Source organism: Notothenia rossii, assembly GCF_949606895.1.
Source record: "Notothenia rossii genome assembly, chromosome: 9".
Classification (NCBI taxonomy): domain Eukaryota; kingdom Metazoa; phylum Chordata; class Actinopteri; order Perciformes; family Nototheniidae; genus Notothenia; species Notothenia rossii.
In genome coordinates, this window is record NC_136907.1 from 13928600 (window position 1) to 13950102 (window position 21503).

At 37.5% G+C, this 21503-nt stretch overlaps 3 protein-coding genes across 4 annotated transcripts; all 3 read right to left on the minus strand.

The window, feature by feature from the left end:
• Positions 1 to 3745: 3745 nt before the first annotated feature.
• Positions 3746 to 9450, minus strand: snx12 (sorting nexin 12). 2 transcript variants are annotated; one of them, XM_079648399.1, is made up of 5 exons: positions 9081 to 9450; positions 7056 to 7151; positions 6544 to 6668; positions 6086 to 6176; positions 3746 to 4597 (listed from the first exon to the last, which is right to left on the minus strand). In XM_079648399.1, the coding sequence occupies exons 1-5, from the start codon at positions 9243 to 9245 to the stop codon at positions 4463 to 4465; spliced, it is 612 nt and encodes a 203-aa protein (XP_079504525.1). In that variant the 5' UTR covers positions 9246 to 9450; the 3' UTR covers positions 3746 to 4462. The 2 variants fall into 2 exon arrangements, with proteins under 2 accessions (XP_079504525.1, XP_079504524.1); XM_079648398.1 differs by having other exon boundaries at positions 3746 to 5700; positions 9081 to 9449.
• Positions 9451 to 9579: 129 nt separating this feature from the next.
• Positions 9580 to 15244, minus strand: LOC307018253 (cytokine receptor common subunit gamma-like). The gene is made up of 8 exons (XM_079648396.1): positions 15089 to 15244; positions 14426 to 14516; positions 14021 to 14184; positions 13665 to 13795; positions 13401 to 13572; positions 11577 to 11682; positions 10999 to 11056; positions 9580 to 10836 (listed from the first exon to the last, which is right to left on the minus strand). The coding sequence occupies exons 1-8, from the start codon at positions 15153 to 15155 to the stop codon at positions 10588 to 10590; spliced, it is 1038 nt and encodes a 345-aa protein (XP_079504522.1). The 5' UTR covers positions 15156 to 15244; the 3' UTR covers positions 9580 to 10587.
• Positions 15245 to 15887: 643 nt separating this feature from the next.
• LOC307018252 (cytokine receptor common subunit gamma-like) lies at positions 15888 to 21308 on the minus strand. The gene is made up of 8 exons (XM_079648395.1): positions 21157 to 21308; positions 20393 to 20483; positions 19982 to 20151; positions 19626 to 19756; positions 19362 to 19533; positions 18618 to 18723; positions 18041 to 18098; positions 15888 to 17878 (listed from the first exon to the last, which is right to left on the minus strand). Exons 1-8 carry the CDS (start codon positions 21221 to 21223, stop codon positions 17630 to 17632), a joined length of 1044 nt encoding a protein of 347 aa, XP_079504521.1. The 5' UTR covers positions 21224 to 21308; the 3' UTR covers positions 15888 to 17629.
• Between the last annotated feature and the right edge of the window lie 195 nt (positions 21309 to 21503).

Sequence of the window (21503 nt, forward strand, 5' to 3'; positions counted from 1 at the left end):
GGGGCGGGGCTTTAGTTTCATGAATTAAAACGATTAAAACCTTAAAACACAGATGCAATGTTTACTCTGACACTTTAGGATAACAGCGCTGCTCTGGTCAATGTGTAGTAAGCAGATCATACAAACTAAGAAAAGAGGAAAAAGTAACAAGAGGGCGGCTGTTTAAGATACAGAAAATGAGCATGGAGAGAGTGAGCGTGCTACCCCGTAGTAGAAAGCCCATATATGGAAACCCCCCTCTATGAGCTGCTATGTTTAGGCCGGGGAAACTCCACACTATATCCGCTCGCTTTGTTCCACAGATTTTTTTTTTAAAAGGAGGGAAAACCAAAGTATTTCTTTCATGTCCTTTTGCCCTCAGTGACTTGGGAGAGCATGAGGGTCAGTGGGGTTGATAAAACTGTCATTTTTAGATATTTTGTGTCACACACTGACTGCAGCATCCTCATCCTGGCCTGTGTATGATGGAATTCGTTGACATCATGCATTTAAATGAGGGGTCCCCAAAATGCATTTAATTGACCATGCAGGCTGATGCAACAGCAACACTATGTGGCATCATTAAATAATAATGTCAACGAAAAGGTCAAGACTTTCTCTTTTTTGCTTTTACATATGCTGAATTTTTTTTGGTAAAACATAACTTACAGCTGGGTTTTAAAGTATTATGACCTTATTTAGTGTGGCGTTACACATGTTACAGTTGCATAATAAACTTAATAGGTGTTTTTACTTTTAAAAACTCTTAACATACATATTTTGCCTTTTTCTTCTCCTTCAGAAACTTTAAGGTTGTCAGAAATAATTTTGTTCCCCACTGTCTGACTATAACATATTATGATATTCTGTATGCATGTTGACGCTAAACGTTGTTAAACGCTGCCATCAGTCATATAGGAACTAGGTTCATATTCAATTCTATTTATTTTTTACAATATGTCTTAATTAGTCACTTTTGTTCACATTTTATATTTGTACGTGGAGCAAAAGTTTGTTCACCAAGGTCACATAAACTGAGTTTAAATCTTTTTGAAATATGTGTTTGTCAGAGACATTTTGACCTCTTCTACAAAACATAGTGTGAATTAAGATATACATCATAATATGGTGCTCTCGCACTGCATATCCCTGAATACATTTCCAATACATAAAATCACCACAAAGCAACTGACACACAATAAAATGGGCCTTTGGGGCAACTGTTTATCTCGGACCCCTGGTCAGATGCCCTCTCTGTCCGGATTTAGTGCAGCCATGCGACGGGAACACATCATTCCTACTGCCACTCAGAGATTAATTTTAATTTATACCGCTGACTTCTTCTTGATTTAAAGTCACTGTAGTTAATCTTTCTAATAACGTTTGTACTGACAAGTAAAAACTAAAAAGATAAATGTGGGGCCACTGCACAAGAAGAAGGTTCAGATTTATTTTTCTGTTCCTGGGAAAGGGTGCATTGTTTTTCATGCATTGAACAAGAACCAGATGTAACTTTAAAAAAAAAAAGGATTTGTGAATTTATTTTCTCCCTCTCCTCCCATCACTTTTTGTCTGATGGTGCGTTAGTAGCCTCGTCTCACCTTTTGTACTTGCCAAGTCACACTGCTTTGGGTTGCTCTTTCAATTTACTTCCACTTTATCAATCTAACCCAACTGGGTGTCTCTGCAAACACAACAAGCGTCATGGCTGCACACTGGGCTCCAGTGTTAGAAGCGCTAAAAAAACACGTCCTAATCTTCGCCTTGGCCTTCTCTGCCCATCCTGTCTGCCACGGTCATTACTCTGGACAAGGCCAGCACATCAAAGCTCACCAGTTTGTAGGTCACAGTTCTCCCTGATGAGAAAGCTCAGGAGCAGTGTGTGTATCCCAGGAAACATTTCTAATTCATTTATTCATTCTACTTTAATCTACTCATTCACACAGACTACATGTTTATGTCATCCCAAAAGGTGGTTTCTCACTTTTTATTTCCTGAATCTAGAGGGTCGTATGCTGTACACATTGTAAAGATTTATGTTTTAGATTGTAAGGATAAATACATAATCCTGACTCACACCTCACAGTGTTTTTTAGTAGTTTAGTGCAGTGCAGGCACTAAATGAACTGTATTCACTTTTGTATTGTTCTTTTTTTTTTTATTACAGTCATATCTTGGATCACCTGCTGGTCAAGGTCTACACACAATATCAGTATTCAGGGACTCCTTTGATCCACCTGTGGTCACAATATTTCTCCGACTCTTGTTTCCTGAATGCTAACAACAAGAAATAGATTAGAGGACTTTAAGATTCATGTTTAGTGAAACAAAAGACCTATTGTTGTCACTGAAGAGCTACAGTTTATATTCCTTGTTGCCACCTAAACTGTATTCCTTGTATTTACAGCACTGGGACTGTGCTCAGGTTACATTTGTTTGTTTATAATATAACATGTTTATACTGTACTAATGCATTAATCTGGTTTAAAAGGGTGATTATTAATGACGTCTTAAAATGTTATAAAATGCGGTGACTAATTGAACACATTGGTGCTTTTAATAAATGGAAACGACACAAAAGAAGCCCCCTATCGTCAATGCAGAAATAAAATGTTAAAATATTTAGGTTTTTTTATGGACCTTATAACAATTATGAACCGGAAAAAGGTAGGATAGTCTGACTTTTTTAAATAGAGTTTTTTTATTTGCTGTGATCTAAGAAATGTTGTCTTTCACATTCCAAGTATGGAGAAAAAGTAATAATGATTACAGAGCTGAAGCGGCCGTCTTCACATTAATACTGATAACTAAATTAATGTTGAACCTAATAACATAGTGCTTTACTATATATTAAAAAAAAAAGATGTAGAACATTTTAAAAAATGGACAGTCAAAAACCCAAATATTCAATATACAATTAAATATGACAAAAAAAGTATTAAATGCAAAACCATTATTTTTGTTCACAAATTATTTCTTAATAACTTCATAACTACAGGGCGGCTGTGGCTCAGTGCTGAACTTCAAATCAGGGGGTACCAAGTTCGAGTCCCACTGCAGTCAGCATGTCGTTGTGTCCCTGGGCAAGACACTTCACCCCAAATTGCTTCTGTGGGGATTGTCCACGGTACTGAATGTATCTATGTCGCTTTGGATAAAAGCGTCTAACAAGTAACATGTAATGTAATAAAGTAAGTGCTTTGATTTGGGTTTAATGTGTTCATTAACGTGTTTTATCATATGCAGACACAAACAGATCTGACACTGTATTAAGGTTTTATTAATGTTAGCTTTGTTGTAGCACATTAAAAGTTTCATTGAGGTTTAAAATACATGTTTTTTCAATGTTACACTTATATTATCAGGTTGTGGAGAGGGTCTGTGGAGGGTTGGTTAACTAATAGTGCTGGGAACAGTACTTTGTTTGTACAAAGTGAAACATAACTCTATCTCACCGCACCATTTATTTTCATAAAGTCCATTACCTCCAAGTCCACCAGTAAGAGCTGAGGTTCGGCTGTGTAAAACAATATTTAAAATGTAGTAAAATCTGTATGTACAAGTTGTAAGAATCATGTAAAAAAAAGTCTGTTTCCAAACATGTTTTTTAAAATCATTTTATCTTAAATGAGGTTATCTGCCATTCATCCAGCCCCCATGACCCCCTCTTACTGCTTCTTAGTGTGACGCACTTCTCACAAATTGGAAGTTGAGTTTTGCTGATTATATTTCTCTTTAAACTGAAAAGACACATGTAGACATGAACCAGCAGGCAGCAGGAAATTTAATCGGTGGACAGAATTAACAAGGGAGTTCCTCGTAACCCATAGTGAAACTGTAATGATAACATGTATTAATACACCTCACAATAATATTGATAGAAAGAATAAACCAGCTGAAAATAAGCACAGAATAAGCCATATTTGAGATCAATAAACCAGATGCTGATTACGCCTTTAAACATGAATTATTGTTCATATAATGAACCTCTTGTCACAGTGCTTAGATATGGTTATTTACCTAACTTAACATTCCAAATAGCTGATTCGACAACACACAGCCGAAGTGTTGGCATGATGATGTAACTAAGACAGCGGAGTTAAAACAATAAATCATGAAACAATCCTGTCTAAAAGCATTTTCCGTACATTTGTATTGACTGGAATGAAACATAAATGTCTTTCGTGATGCTACATGTGGCTGGACTTTGGGAAGTTATCATCAAAATCACATCACCGCTAGCAAAAGAAGACATTAATCAAAGCAGGAAATTACCCTAATTTTAAACTTGATCAAATAAATGTAAAAGACACTCAGAGAACATAATAATCAATTGTAAAAAAAAGAAGAATCTAGCTATGACAAAAGGACATATGGAACATGTTTTCTTATTCACTGGTACTGAATCAAAACATAATGTACATATTGTATGTGGAATGGCTTAATAAAGACACAACATCAAATGATTTATACATTGGATCTCTTAGTTTTGTCCTGGAGCGATAGTTGTGTTTTTCCTACACCGTTGATACTTATCAGTTCTGACATTTCCACCAGCTTTATAATGACGTGCTGTCGTAATTAATGTACATGGGGCAGGTGCAGCAGTCTGTATTGTCTTTGCAGTAAGAGAGAGAAAGAGACAGACGTGAGAAATAATACAGAGACATGTTCAAGCTTTAAATGGATTTGGTCAATGCTTGACTAATGCAATGGCACGATATTATAACACTATTCACAGGAAATATCACATGTCTGTAGAAACTGAAATTATAAGAGGAATGAATATCTGAATCGACAGGCTGAACATCGTGGTACAAAGATTTGTCAACGAAGTTGAGATACATATTTTTGAAAGGAAAGCGTGCAAGTTTGCCATGCTGCCAATGATAACGGGTTGATAATGACAATGTATCAGAATTAGGTAGAGAAATGTTTCAAAAGGTACATTTTCGAGTGATGTACAGAACCTTTTCCTAGTAACTCGACATAACTCAAACTCCTGATACTGGTGGACTGAGAAACCTCTGTAAGCCAGTTTCTTATAATCATCTGATTAACTCCCGCAAACTAATTTCCAATTAAAAATGTTCAGATTTCACAATATTTGTTCTCTACATGGCAGATAATGGGTGATGACAAACGGGCTGACAGAGTGTTCCTCCCTTTGCAACACATCATGATCACGCTATAATGTCTTTGGGAAATGACTGGTTGAACGTGGGTGGTACATTTACAAGTCAAAGTGACAGATTGTAGTCAGACATCTGTGATTGTTTATATATGATATGGCTGGGCTATATGAAGATAGTCAAATACCTTGATATTTTGGATCAAATATCTCAATATTGCAACAATATTGTTGGGAGGACTTTTGGTTAATTACATGAGTATTTTGATAAATAATCATGAGTTATATGGATATGACTAACTAGAACAGTCTGGTTAGTTCAAATGTCATCAATGTACTGTAATGCAGCTTTAAAAACAGGAAGATACAATGTATGCCATATTCTGATATCCAAAATGTAAGTGATATAAAGTCTCATTCAACGATAATGTTATGATATCGATATATAGCCCAGCCCTTATATGGCATTAGCATTAGTCTACTTAAGTATTTGTGAACTATCGCCTTTGGTCTTTAGAGTGCCCATGCAGCCACCTTTCAGAAAGCTCTTGGAGACCGGATCAAATAAAGCAGACTTACTTTATTCATACCTAGAAGAACAAAAAACAAAAGCACAAAACAGAATCAGAACACTCATTTACAGTCTGCATTTATCCATATGGTAAACATCTGTGGCGATTTTAGACGTTATTTCATGACTCGCATTATATCACAACCTTGAGTATACAACAGTCATAAGGGAAAGACTGAATGCATCAAACTTATATACTATATTATAATAATAGTGAGTAGTGCTTTTCTTTTTGTACACTTATGAAACAAATGCACAAGGGAGATATTGAGTGAGAGAGACAGAGAGGCAGAAAATCAGAAAGAGATTAAAAGAGGAAAGAGAGGGAAGTGAAAGGTGAGTACGATCTACACCCCAAAGGTTAAACCCCCCTCCCCCCACCCTCAGTAACCCTGGTGACGTACTTTTCCAGGAATGTAGTTGCGGTCAATGCTTTCATCTTGCAGAAACATGTGCAGACAGCGCTCATTCTGGGCCAAGGGGTGACCTGCAATTCTACAGAAACAAACACAAAGATGGACAGTGGATCAAATTAACTTGTTTTAATAGTTTTTCATTGAGGCTTGTAAAAGAAAATGGTTTTTTGACTAGATTAGTTATTTGACGCACAGACAGAGATTCGGTTAAGCCTTGTGTGGGGCCATACATTTATGGCAATGACTGACTCGACTGAATGTGTGGTTTTCAGTTGAGAAAAACAACACTAAAAGAAAAAACTGCAGATTTGACACAAGCTTTACAAGATTTAATAAAAAATGTACTGTTCCTTTATCACCAAATGAAAATCCCAAACGTTGGAACTTAGCAGATAGTTTTTACTATGCAAACACATAAAAATATGTATTAAAATGTATGGTTGAACCTGTTGATGAACTGCTCTAGGCCCGATCGCCGCTCCTCAATGAAGACCTCGTCAAAAAGGCCCTCATCAGCGCGGAATGGCAACTGTCTCTTCAGGGCTTTGCCCGGCAGAGATGGTACTACAATCTGAAGGAGAACAAATAACAGGAAAGATCACATTCATGAAATGCAAAGTCCACACTCATGTGCTGAACAGTCAAAACTCAATACATTGGCATCAATACATTTGAGCTCCAGCAAGGCAATAAACTTATTTTGATTGGCAGTGCAAAGGCATAAACTAATTCAACACATTTAATTAGGAGAACACCACAAAACCTACCTTGTCATTAAAACAGAAGACGAAACCTAAAGTGTTATCCTACTGTTTACTTTAATCTATGAAGTAATTACATTTTCCAAGCTGTAACACCAACAGTACCACTTATCAGATCATTTTAAATATTAGTTTGCTTAAGCCAGTCTGCTGAAATGATTAGTCTGAAACACAACATGATATAATTACTCACTTACCTTACTGTCTCTTTCCAGCTCGTTCTTTAACCACTCAAAGTCACTGTATCTTCTTCTAACAGTGGAATCCTTCAGTTTGAAAATGGGGAGGTTTGTCTACACAGAGAAAAAAAAATAAACAGCTCTAAATTAATTTAAAAAATCATTTTTTCAAAAACATGATCTTACTGAATGCTGAAGTCATTGTGGAGATGCCATAAGGGGACAAAAAAAATCACTCGATATAACCCTATTTTGACTAAACTAATGGTATGAAAGTCAACACTTAGACTAGTATGCAGAGGCGTTTATGTTCTACCTCTACAGTAGCATCTACTGTTGTGTTGTTTGTACTGATTCTTTCCATTACACTGTAGTATAATGAGAGCTCTGACTATTTATTATACTGTAATACAGATTGTATTTTACCGAATGCATGTCATTTTCATAACTTTCCCAGATCCCAGTGTGTGGTCTTCAAACAACAGTCCAAGACCCAAAGATGTTCAGTTGTTAATCATTACATAAAGAAAGAGAAAAAGAGCCACTAATCTATTTCATGTTAGATTATGTTAGATTGTATTCTAAATTGTATTTGCCATGAAATGATTAGACTTCTAAATGCAAAGTATTGTGTTAATTTTATTTACAAAAATATTAGAAAGCCTGCCAAGAAAACCCGTTTCCCAGAACGCTCAAAAGTTTGGAGTTAGGTATAAAGGCCAATGTGGCATACAATAACCACCCATCTCTCCATGTTCCAGTGAGTAAAGATTAGGTGGCTTTTTTTAGCATGATTCACTTCCTGTAGAGAGGGAGTAAGTAACTAAACAATGCTTTCCAGTTAAACGAACATATCTGGTTAGTTTGCGTTTTTCTATGCAGCGTTTTGAAACAGCACTATTTGGATGAGCAATTTAACAAAAAAACATTAAACTAAGGAAACATCAGACTGCGTATTACGCCTGCATTAACCTACGAATCTTGTGATGAGAACATTCAAGTGGTGAAGAAAGTCACGTGTTTACATTATGATCTGCAAACTCTCCCAGGAGCAAACCCGCAAAATAAGGATTTGTAGTTATGCCAGACCTAGTACGTTACAATTACGCATTTGCAATGTTGTCACCAGCTTCCTTAAAAAAAATGTTTTTTCTAAATGTATTTAACAGTGTCAGCTATTATCTTTAACAAGGCGCTCAACATTCCCATCTACTAGTAAAGGTTAAACTTCCCAATAGTATAAAGTCATTCAAATAAACCACCAAATGCAAAATTGAAGCGATAAACACATTAATGTATCAATAATTATAAAATTAAAATAATGTGTCGTATTATTACTCAAGGTGTTACTTAAGTCTTATTTAAGAGTTGTTTTCCCTTACATTTCCTATTATTAATCCAAATGTGCATAGAAACAAAATAGATGTAGTGGGGTGAAAGTACACGTTTGGCCTCTGAATTGTAGGGGGTAGAAGTATTAAGTGAATTCAAAAAGGCTCAGATAAAGTACCTACTAATTATACTTCAGTACAGTACTTGAGTGAAGTTAATTTATGTATGTCTACCACAGCTTTTTGACAGTAGCATAAGTAGCTGTTAGCTTCATGCTGTCTGCTGGGACTCACACTGTCGTAATAACCACATTACGTTTCAGTACGTAACGTTTACTAGCCACACACAGTTGGTTAAAATACATAAAAATATGACGTTAACAGCCAGTGTGCGGGCTTAAACATTGCTGCTTTAAATATGTATGCTGAAAGTCGTAGTTATGCTGAGGAAACTTCTAGATCCCAGCCCTGCTGACTACACAAAGTAGGCCACACAAAATCCCCGGTGCTTGAGTTTTACTGGAGCGCCATCTTGACCTACTCCAGGCTGCTACCGTCAACGTCACAACCCGGTCCCTGCGGTTGACTCCAGCACAGCGGCTAAATACGCTAACTGGCTAGCAACAACATAGTAATTACCAGTTAGCTTAGCAAATAAAAGCTAACGCTGCTAAAAGGGTGTTTTTTTTCTTCTGATTTTTTCAACACCTACCCGCATGCGAACTTCGTAATTTGTGTAACGGTTACGTCCAACTCCGACGACTTGTGGATCATAAACGTCTATTTCCAGAAAATTGCTGGGGGGGCCGTAAGCATCCGTCAGGTCCTGGGGCTTGGAATTCAACCGGCGAGTGTCGGCCACCGAAGGGTCTGTCATTTTGTCGGGTTGTAGTTTTTGGACGACAAACGGCGGATCAAACCAACTAAATGCTCAGCAAAATCTTAAATCTCCTACGAAGTCATCAATTGATAACACGTTAGCTGATCGATTCAGCTAGGGAAGTAGCTGACTTGTGTCTCTGTCTTGTTGCGGGGGCCAGCCGCCCTGCGCCCTACCCTTGTTGAATCTGAAAAATGCGTTGACTCAGTTCCGTAGCGTTACTGTGGGACACTGCACTCCCTCTAATGGACACAGAGATAACTGGACAGGCTCAGATTTCTCTAATCATTGCAGTTGGGAAATTAATATTAATGTCACATTTCCTCAGACGTAAGGCATTTATATTTATTAATTATTAAATCAGGTTATGACAGAAAGGACTAAAATACAATCAGGTTACAACATGTCAAACCACATTGAAAAAGTCCAATCAAAGAGCTATTAAGATTGGAAACATTTTAGGAATATAAGTATAACACACACATGATAATACAAGAAACACATTTTAAGGGGCTGTGGCACCCCCCACCCTGATTTTGAGTAGGCCTATCATGTATGCACCCATCACCATGTAGAGTGGTGTAAAGTCAATGAGTAGATTTACTCAAGTAGCCTACTGTATTTGTACAATTCTGAGGGACTAGTAGGCTACTTTACTTAAGCATTTCATTTACTTGTTACTTTGTACTTCTACCCCACTACAATTCACAGGTAAAAAGTGTACTTCCACTCCATTACATGTATTTAATTCCTTTAGTTGCTTTGCAGATTTTGATTTGTGGAGTGTCAATCAACACTCTGGTACTTAAGTACAATAATTGGTCCACATATTCATTTTATTTTAAACCGAGCTTTGCTCCAAATGTATTTGTATGGCTGTGTGTACCAAAGAGGGACATAAATATCTAAGTTAATTGAGGTTTGGATTACATGATGATTCAAGCAATTAGGATTTATTATTACTCATATTTATGCAATACTACATGTACATTTACAAAAGGTTATATGTAAGAAAAATCCACACATATCAATACTAATCAAAGCCATTTTGCTTAACTTGATTCAGGCGAACGATTAAAACTTAAGAAATAATATCTGACACAAGCAAAAATAAAGAAGCCAGTGATTACGCCTTTTTTTTATCTCAATGTAAGTGCCCTGATGATGATGCTGATATACAATCTCATTCAGTAATTGTATTGGGTCCTTTCCTTCTGCTTCATTGAGGTTACATTCATTCTGTCATTTTAAGCTGGGGTTTTGGATTGATGACATGATGAAACTCATTTCTGTTCGAATTATAACGTTTTAAGAAACACAACCCTGACTGACATGCCTCCTAAACAGAAACCTGCTTCTCCTGCTCAGGTGAGACTGTGGAGGTGGAAGAGGAACAGGAAGTAGGCAGGTCAGATTCGTTCACAGGGATGGAGACGGAGCACTCGGTTTGGTCGGTGGTGCCGGAGCAGGTGGAGCAGTCGGAGCTCTCGCTGTCAGACTCAGGCACATGGCAGTACTCACGGACAGGACAGGGATGCTCATTGTCCTTAAAACTCTCTTTCAGGCCCTTGGGGAACTGAAACCAATCCTTTAAAAAAAAATTAAAAAACGTGTATGACTTTATTTTGCTGTCGTCTTGTACATTTCCTTCAAACAATGCAGTATTTTGAGTTATTTCCAGTTGAATGAAAAAAATGTGGTTTCAGTACAAATCATTTTTTGGTAGCATTAAGTTTTTGATGCTACTAACCTCGACATTAGGAGGTAAGGATGGCTTGGGGACCACAGGGATCAAGATGATTCTGATTCTGTATGGAAGGGAGGCACATATTTATCAGATGATCATATCAACTACAGCCAGTCAACATCACACATACATTGAAAGTACATTACATTACCAAATGTGAATTTCATTGCTATCGTCACTTTTATCTACTGTTGCTTTAAAGCAAATAAAAAAATCATGTTTTTCAAGATCATCAAGTTATCCTCCCATGTTGCCTTTTATCTGAGATATAGAGTGAAAGTGGGCGACAGAGAGGAGGACATAGACTGTAATGTTTGGCCAGCGCGGCTTAACAGGGCCGCCGGATCTTACCACTGAGCTGTCAACCGGCCCTATCTTCACACATTTTAGGTAACCGGGTGAGTTGTTGATATACAAATGCTCAGCCCAAGTATTCCTTCAAACAATTCAAATTTTAAATACTCACATTAGATAACAGTTCGTGTACATATTGTTGATGATAATATAACAATGAATGAAGGAGGAAATATGTACCCATTGCTGAACTATATGTAAAACACTATAAATAAGACATGACCCACCTTTCATAGTGTAGCAAAATCATGACCAGTAGGATGAGGATGAAAGCACCCAACCCAGACAGCACTGGAGTCAACACAGACATCGAGCTGTTCATGTGAGGAGTGTCTGTGAGTTTGAGAAAGACAGGGGAAGTTTGTTTCATTATACTGCACCTTTACTGTGTTGTTCACATGCAGAGCAACAGCTGCAGATAGTAGAAATCTTCTTTGACGTTTAATCACGTGTGATATGTGAAAATTACACATGATTAGGAGTTTGCTCTGTCAGTTTACCCTGTACTGATTTGAAGGGAATAAGTCAGGTTTGTATTGCCCTATTGCCTACACTGGCCATCTTATATTGTAAATGTGATGATTTTAATGGCCTAGAATATCTATTACTGGCCCCTCAACTATAGCTCTGGCTTTGAAAACAAATTTCCCAACCTAGGAAAAGCATGTTAAAAAGAAGGCTCTATAATCACGACAAATGATTGTAAATACAACATGTCAGTATTCATGAAAAATATGTTTATTCCTGTCATGCCCAGTATTCAGAATATTCTAAATGTTTATATTTGATAAGAAATACATCAAATCAAACACAAATCAGGTGAATGTTTGGGCTTTTTGGGAAATAGGTCTAGACCAGTGGTCACCAACCTTTTTAAGCCCAAGATCGCAGACCTCGGCCTAGGTGAAAGGCGAGATCTACCTATTGCAGAATTGAGTGAAAAGACGGCCCAGGCAATGCTTCCAATTTGAGGCCTTTTATATAGGCTAATTGCATCTGAATTACTGTTACAATGAAGGCTCCATAATCAGCTCACGGCATATAGGCAGGGGTAAAGTGCTATTGGGGGGCGGACCTCACCTCCTCTAGGGGGGTCCGGGGGGATGCTCCCCCGGGAAGATTTTTTTTTAAATATTGAGGTTGAAAGCATCAATCTGGTGCACTTTGAGAGCAACATGAAGAGTTCTATGGATACCTCTCTCAGCACCCATATGAAACAGAACTGTAAACAGATTTTCTTTTTCTTTATGGATATTTTACAAATCACTCCCCTTTTAAACTGCATTCTTGTTTTACTGACATACTGTATAGTAGGCTATTTCATACCTGTTTTTCATGTATTCTCTTATTGTTTGTATAACTATAATGATCATATGAAGGTGTGCCGCGGAAATAATCTTTTGAATAATTTGTGACAAAACCGTTCTAAACACTCAGAGAGTCCTTTAGCTCACCTGAGCCCCTCAGTCTGACAGGAGACGATTCTCCTCCAGCTTGTTGTGGTAACAGCTCCTTATGCCCGTTAGTTAGTTAGTGCAGCTAGCTAACCAGATGCTAACATCACGGTCCCCGCTAGCACCGGTCCCTCTCTCTCCCTCTCTCCGTCCCTCTCTCCCTCTCTCTATCACACTAAATGCGCTATTGCCACACACACAGAGCCGAGCTTGAATGACACAAGCACACATGTATTTCCATGCAACTCTCTGATTGGTGTGGTGTCTTGCCTCTGTTGCGTTCAGTGCACACGGCAAATTACAGTCCTGCCGTTGTCTCTTGTGTCATGATGAGGTTCACGTAAAGCACGGTTAATGTATTATATTATTGAGGTGTCTCAAATATACGTTAATCAAGTGGCACCTGCTAACGGGGTGGTGGATGATAGGTTTACATCTAAAAACGTATTTTTCAAACATTATTTTAATTTAATTTTTCTTTCTTTTGTTACTTTTTTTTTTTTAACGGTCTGCGATCTACCCGCACCACACTCGCGATCGACCGGTCGATCGCGATCGACTGGTTGGCGACCACTGGTCTAGACATTTGCAGTTTACCCGTGCTGTTGTTTTTGGAGCCCCAGAACACAGGCTCACTCCAGTCGCTCCAGAAAGAGTTTTGACTGCCTCCACAGTAGTTCTCCAATTTGCTCCGTACCTGCAGCTCATACAAGGCACTGGAGGGCAAGTTGATGCAGTAATTCTGAATCCCAGCATTCACTGGATACGTCTGTGGACACAAAGATGGAGTTGATAAAGGAGACGGGTGGGAAAAAACTAAAATGATTATGGAACAAAGGATCTTTCTTTAAAAATGCCTACCATCCACGCCTTGCTGTTGATCCTGTAGCGAACTTGACTCTCCACACATTGAGAAATCTGGGTCCAGTTGAGCCAGAGGTTTGAGTCCAATCCAAACTGGACAGTCACTTTGTAGGGAGGATTGAACTTGACTGGAGACAAAAAAGACCATTCAAAGATACAGTACGATATGGCAACAAGGTAATGGGGCAAACATGAATACAATATTTCTTTTTTTTCTTTTTATTAGTTTATGTCAACATACAAGCATTTTCTTTAAAGAAAAAAGATACATTGAAGTTACAGTTGTGCTTCATTTTCAAATAATACTGCCTAAATAGTATCTCCAGAGGATGAGCCCCAGTAAAAATGCTTACCTCTCTCTTTGAGTTCATGTATCTTTTCATAACTGTCGTTTCCATGGACCAGTTTGGTGTTAAACTCGGAGAACCTATCACCTAAATAGGGCTGTTTGCATCCAGTGTTTATGCTGTTCTCTGAAAAATAGCTGGGGCACTCTCTGGGTGTTTTGTGGGGGAACCTGTAAATAAATCACAATTTATACATTATCACATACAAATCAATGGATGGTGCTGATGTTTTTGTCTATAACTGTACATTCAGAAACCAGTGCCTGTACAGCAGATCATAAATAAATTACGATGTCAACTTTTTATATTTTACGTTAGTCCAAGATTTCCCTCTTCTTTAGAGATTGATACATTGAGATTAAAAAAAAAAGGTGTTTGAGAGGGTCAGGGTCACTGTCAGTAATTACGAACCCGCTATAGAAGGTGTAATTGACCTCTGGAGTCCGGTCCTTATTCCAGGAACAGTGAATATATTCCAGATGCATCACTAAACACTCCACATCTGTCAGAGAAACAAGAAGGTTGAGATAAGTAGAACATAGATTAATGAAGATAATAAAGCAAAAACACAGCAGGGTTACACATAGACCAATGCAAATGGTAGTAGACTAAAGCCCCCCCCACACACACACACACACACACACACAGGAAATGGTGACAGAGCGTAATAGGGAATTTACAAAGAACGCGCTAAGGAAGGCTTTTACCGTTAACCACCAGGCTGTTTGATTAATATTTGGTTAAAGGAGTTGATTATTTTAAATTATTATTAACATCTAACGGTAATCATATTTCAAGTCAGTTCTGCTGTCCTTGCCTTTTAATATGGATTCTATTTTTAGAAAAAGTTATATCAAAAGACTAATATTTTTGTTTATATGTATTATTAACAAATACTTTATATATAAAAATGAATGAACAAGAAAAGTAGCTTCACTTCATGATAGTTGGAGGAAAACTTAGATTAGATCTGACAGAAGCCCTGCCTAGGCTCCTTCAAATCTGGCTAAAACTGTTATAATGTATTACACAATTCAACTTAAAATGTAAAATATTAATTTGAAATGTTCTTACCAGGCGGTTCTTTGGCAAACACATGTCCCGTCAGACAGAGAAACAGAAGCAGTCTCGTCGCCATCATGTCAAACAGAAACAGGATGCTCTCAGGATCTGCGCATATCTACTTCTCAGTCTCGATATGTGGCAAATGTTATTTCTCCGTCTGCTGTTTCTGATCTCTCTGTGTGGGTTTTGGTTCCTGTCACATGTTAGGTTACATATCAAGATATGCCTGTAATTAGGCCTTCTGCTGTATGGCTGTATTTTAATATACCCCACCATTTTTAAAACATGCTTTAACTCATAGAGTGAAACATACTGTAGGTTATCCTAAGATAATTTTTGTCCTACAGTTCATAAGATGTGTTGCGTACAGACTCTTTTACAGTAACCTGCTGTTAGTCAGGCATGCAAGAAAATCGATATGGAAGAGAAGCTGTTAAATACTGAGGACGAGGCAGAAATCTGAGAGATGGATGATTATTTCTTAGCTTGAACGGCATACAGTAGAATGTCACATTTTGAAGTCAGAATAAAATGTTGCTACAACACTTTTTGGGTCACAGGGTTTTTTATCTGCTGTCATAATGCACATGCACATTTTTAAGCCCAGAAACATCCATACTTTTTGGCAACAATTAAGACACAGAAAAGCACACAGAAAAGCCAAATCCATGTCCTTCATTTGTGATGTTTGTGGTTGTCATGTGTCCGGTTTGAGTTTCTGATGAAATGTTGCTGTGGTTATCTTTTTAATTGTCTGAACAAGTGTGTCACATGTATGTTGTTTGTGACAGAATCAAATCAAATCAAAAATGTTTAACATGTTTTATTTATTCAAGTCAAACAGGTAACATTCACAATTTATCTGGGTATTACCATGACTGACATTTAAAGAAGAATTAGAGCTACAACATGCTTTGTGCATGACAGGGTCACGTGTCATCAGATATGTCACTTTCGGTGAGTGCTATCCCAAAATGTAGAGTTCTGTGGTTTGGTTTCCTGTTAGAGGAAACTGTTTCAGAAATGCTTTTAAGACAGTATACCTACATCTGAGTGTTTGCACAACAAGCAGACACATTGGTAAATCTTATTTACCAATGTCTTAATAACCTGTATTACATGCTATGCAACTCCGGGACTAATTCTCTAAGAGGAAGGCTATCATCAGCTTATTAAAATTAACAGATAATTGTGAATTAGTTCATCCTGACAAAATGCATGAAACGCGCTTGTATATTTGGAGTGACAACATCTTGAATAGCAAACAAATTATGCAGAAATCTTACACAAAGTAATAACTGCATTGTGAATTGTAGTTTGTGATATTCACCCAACTGCAAGTAGCGCAAATATAATGATTATTTATTGTATGCAATCAAGAACACGAAATCCCAACATCTGTGACCAACTTTTAACTAGACTTGATATGTGACGTTTTAGCAACAACCAGCTAATCTCAACTCATTTCCTGAGAATTTAAGAGGTTTTTTTTTTTTTGCGTACTTGTGGTAAAATACTGTGGTATCTTTGCTCTTTTACCGTTTTTCTTTTAATCCGAAAAATGTATAGGCTTTTATTGCTTATCTTTGGTACGTTCTCTGTGTAGTCATTCATCAGTTGATAACATTCAAGTTGTTAATGAAATGGTTTGGTTGTATATGGTCCACAAATTAATTTCATGTTAAAAAAACTATTCTGTCAAGAGTTCAACTTGGGGAAAAAGGCATAGAATGCTATTCATTTGTTATTATAGCTTTGCGTCCCAAAGAGGGAGATACCTATCTAAGTTAAATGGATTTTTGATTACATGATGATCCAAGCAATTATGGGTCTTGATATCCATGCAAACATTACATGTACGTACAAAAGGTTATATATGAGAAAAATCCACACAAATATCAATACACATCAAAACCATGTTGCTACACTTGATTACTGTGAGTGCCCTGACGCTGATGCTGATTTACAATCTCAACAGTCATTGTATTGGTGCCTTTCCTTCTGCTTCATTGCAGTTACATTCATTATCATCTTAGTGAAGCTGTTTTTTTGGATTGATGACAAGACATGATGAAACTCAGTTGTGTAAAATATTTGTCTCAAAAATAAATACTATGTTTAAGGAACAACTAATAGGTGCAAAGGACTTTTTTGTTTTTCAACTGACAGCCATGCTTTAATCAGTGGTTGTAAGGTATGAGAGGAAGTGGAAGTTTAACTTTTTTCAGATTTGGAATAGGAACTTCAATCTGTTGAAAGAGAAACTTACTGTATCTCACTAATAAAAAGTAACATATCAATGAAGTGATTCAGAGTTTGTAATTTGTTGTAAACAAACTAAAAAGGGATTTTATTATGTTCTTTTTATCTGTAACTACTGCATCAGGTTATAGGTTTTCTTAAACATGTACAATTTTAATTGAGCCAATTGTTTCAAACTGATTTCTCCTCATACAGGGAACCTTTTGTATCCATTTTGTGGAGACATGTCAGTAAAATACAATCTGAATCATAACGTTTTCAGAAACCCAACCCTGACTGACATGCCTCCTAAACAGAAACCTGCTTTTCCTGCTCGGGTGAGACTGTGGAGGTGGAAGAGGAACAGGAAGTAGGCAGGTCAGATTCGTTCACAGGGATGGAGACGGAGCAGTCGGTTTGGTCGGTGGTGCCGGAGCAGGTGGAGCAGTCAGAGCTCTCGCTGTCAGACTCAGGGACATGGCAGTACTCACGGACAGGACAGGGACGCTCATTGTCCTTAAAACTCTCTTTCAGGCCCTTGGGGAACTGAAACCAATCCTTTAAACAAAACAAAAAAAACGTGTATGACTTTATTTTGCTGTCATCTTGTACATTTCCTTCAAACAAGGCAGTATTTTGAGTTATTTCCAGCTGAATGAAAAAAATGTGGTTTCAATACAAATCATTTTTTGGTAGCAGAGAGTTTTTGATGCTACTAACCTCGACATTAGGAGGTAAAGATGGCTTGGGGACCACAGGGATCAAGATGATTCTGATTCTGTATGGAAGGGAGGCACATGTTTATCAGATGATCATATCAACTACAGCTAGTCAACATCACACATACATTGAAAGTACATTACATTACCAAATGTGAATTTCATTGCTATCGTCACTTTCATCTACTGTTGCTTTAAAACTAAAAAAATATAATTTTTTTCAAGATCATCAAGTTATCCTCACATGATGCCTTTTATCTGAGATATAGAGTGAAAGTGGGCGACAGAGAGGAGGACATTGACTGTAATGTTTGGCCAGCGCGGCTTAACAGGGCCGCCGGATCTTACCACTGAGCTGTCAACCGGCCCTATCTTCACACATTTTAGGTAACCGGGTGAGTTGTTGATATACAAATGCTCAGCCCAAGTATTCCTTCAAACAATTCAAATTTTAAATACTCACATTAGATAACAGTTCGTGTACATATTGTTGATGATAATATAACAATGAATGAAGGAGGAAATATGTACCCATTGCTGAACTATATGTAAAACACTATAAATAAGACATGACCCACCTTTCATGGTGTAGCAAAATCATGACCAGTAGGATGAGGATGAAAGCACCCAACCCATACAGCACTGGAGTCAACACAGACATCGAGCTGTTCATGTGAGGAGTGTCTGTGAGTTTGAGAAAGACAGGGGAAGTTTGTTTCATTATACTGCACCTTTACTGTGTTGTTCACATGCAGAGCAACAGCTGCAGATAGTAGAAATCTTCTTTGACGTTTAATCACGTGTGATATGGTGAAAATTACACATGATTAGGAGTTTGCTCTGTCAGTTTACCCTGTACTGATTTGAAGGGAATAAGTCAGGTTTGTATTGCCCTATTGCCTACACTGGCCATCTTATATTGTAAATGTGATGATTTTAATGGCCTAGAATATCTATGACTGGCCCCTCAACTATAGCTCTGGCTTTGAAAACAAATTTCCCAACCTAGGAAAAGCATGTTAAAAAGAAGGCTCTATAATCACGACAAATGATTGTAAATACAAAATGTCAGTATTCATGAAAAATATGTGTATTCCTGTCATGCCCAGTATTCAGAATATTCTAAATGTTTATATTTGATAAGAAATAAATCAAATCAAACACAAATCAGGTGAAAGTTTGGGCTTTTCTTTCTTTTTTTTACTAAAAGGTTCTGTGCTTAAGACAGTTTATGGTTACCAGTAGCAGTGAGTGATTCTTTCATTCTTTCAGTACAGGCTACTGTAAGTGACTGGAAATAGGTCTAGACATTTGCAGTTTACCCGTGCTGTTGTTTTTGGAGCCCCAGAACACAGGCTCACTCCAGTCGCTCCAGAAAGAGTTTTGACTGCCTCCACAGTAGTTCTCCAATTTGCTCCGTACCTGCAGCTCATACAAGGCACTGGAGGGCAAGTTGATGCAGTAATTCTGAATCTCAGCCCTCACTGGATACGTCTGTGGACACAAAGATGGAGTTGATAAAGGAGACGGGTGGGAAAAAACTAAAATGATTATGGAACAAAGGATCTTTCTTTAAAAATGCCTACCATCCACGCCTTGCTGTTGATCCTGTAGCGAACTTGACTCTCCACACAATGAGAAATCTGGGTCCAGTTGAGCCAGAGGTTTGAGTCCAATCCAAACTGGACAGTCACTTTGTAGGGAGGATTGAACTTGACTGGAGAAAAAACAGACCATTCAAAGATACAGTACAATATGGCAACAAGGTAATGGGGCAAACATGAATAAAATATTTCTTTTTATTAGTTTATGTCAAAATACGCAAAATACTAGCATTTTCTTTAAAGAAAAAATATACATTGAAGTTACAGTTGTGCTTCATTTTCAAATAATACTGCCTAAATAGTATCTCCAGAAGATGAGCCCCAGTAAAAATGCTTACCTCTCTCTTTGAGTTCATGTATCTTTTCATAACTGTCGTTTCCATGGACCACTTTGGTGTTAAAGTCGGAGAACCTATCACCTGTTTGTAAATATGGCTGTTTGCATCCAGTGTTTATGCTGTTCTCGGAAAAATAGCTGGGGCACTCTCTGGGTGTTTTGTGGGGGAACCTGTAAATAAATCACTATTTATACATTATCACATACAAATCAATGGATGGTGCTGATGTTTTTGTCTATAACTGTACATTCAGAAACCAGTGCCTGTACAGCAGATCATAAATAAATTAAAATGTCAACTTTTCATATTTTAGGTTAGTCCAAGATTTCACTCTTCTTTAGAGATTGATACATTGAGATTAAAAAAAAAAGGTGTTTGAGAGGGTCAGGGTCACTGTCAGTAATTACGAACCAGCTATAGAAGGTGTAATTGACCTCTGGAGTCCGGTTCTTATTCCAGGAACAGTGAATATATTCCAGATGCATCACTAAACACTCCACATCTGTCAGAGAAACAAGAAGGTTGAGATAAGTAGAAAATAGATTAATGAAGATAATAAAGCAAAAACACAACACACACACACACACACACACACACACACACACACACACACACACACACACACACACACACACACACACACACACACACACACACACACACACACACACACACACACACACACACACACACACACACACACACACACACACACACACACACACACACACACACACACACACACACAGGAAATGGTGACAGAGCATAATAGGGACTTTACAAAGAATGCGCTAAGGAAGGCTTTTACCGTTAACCACCAGGCTGTTTGATTAATATTTGTTTAAAGGAGTTGATTATTTTAAATTATTATTAACATCTAACGGTAATCATATTTCAAGTCAGTTCTGCTGTCCTTGCCTTCTAATCTGGATTCTATTTTTAGAAAAAGTTATATCAAAAGACTGATATTTTTGTTTATATGTATTATTAACAAATACTTTATATATAAAAATGAATGAACAAGAAAAGTAGCTTCACTTCATGATAGTTGGAGGAAAACTTAGATTAGATCTGACAGAAGCCCTGCCTAGGCTCCTTCAAATCTGGCTAAAACTGTTATAATGTATTACACAATTCAACTTAAAATGTAAAATATTAATTTGAAATGTTCTTACCAGGCGGTTCTTTGGCAAACACATGTCCCGTCAGACAGAGAAACAGAAGCAGTCTCGTCGCCATCATGTCAAACAGAAACAGGATGCTCTCAGGATCTGCGCATATCTACTTCTCATTCTCGATATGTGTCAAATGTTATTTCTCCGTCTGTTGTCTCTGATCTCTCTGTGTGGGTTTTGGTTCCTGTCACATGTTAGGTTACATATCAAGATATGCCTGTAATTAGGCCTTCTGCTGTATGGCTGTATTTTAATATACCCCACCATTTTTAAAACATGCTTTAACTCATAGAGTGAAACATACTGTAGGTTATCCTAAGATAATTTTTATCCTACAGTTCATAAGA

Bases quoted from the DNA above. Each gene is read 5' to 3' on its own strand.
- snx12 (XM_079648399.1), bottom strand. From the start codon at position 9,245: ATGACAGACCCTTCGGTGGCCGACACTCGCCGGTTGAATTCCAAGCCC. The intron at 6,669-7,055 runs GTAAGTGAGTAA...GTTCTCCTTCAG, and splicing joins AGCTGGAAAGAGACAGTAAG to ATTGTAGTACCATCTCTGCC. The intron at 6,177-6,543 runs GTTCAACCATAC...TTGTTTCTGTAG, and splicing joins CTAGAGCAGTTCATCAACAG to AATTGCAGGTCACCCCTTGG.
- LOC307018253 (XM_079648396.1), bottom strand. From the start codon at position 15,155: ATGATGGCGACGAGACTGCTTCTGTTTCTCTGTCTGACGGGACATGTG. The intron at 14,185-14,425 runs GTTCGTAATTAC...ATTTATTTACAG, and splicing joins AATTACACCTTCTATAGCGG to GTTCCCCCACAAAACACCCA. The intron at 11,683-13,400 runs GTAAACTGCAAA...TCAAACTCACAG, and splicing joins CTCCAAAAACAACAGCACGG to ACACTCCTCACATGAACAGC.
- LOC307018252 (XM_079648395.1), bottom strand. From the start codon at position 21,223: ATGATGGCGACGAGACTGCTTCTGTTTCTCTGTCTGACGGGACATGTG. The intron at 20,484-21,156 runs GTAAGAACATTT...TTTCTCTGACAG, and splicing joins GTTTGCCAAAGAACCGCCTG to ATGTGGAGTGTTTAGTGATG. The intron at 19,534-19,625 runs GTAGGCATTTTT...TTGTGTCCACAG, and splicing joins TCAACAGCAAGGCGTGGATG to ACGTATCCAGTGAGGGCTGA.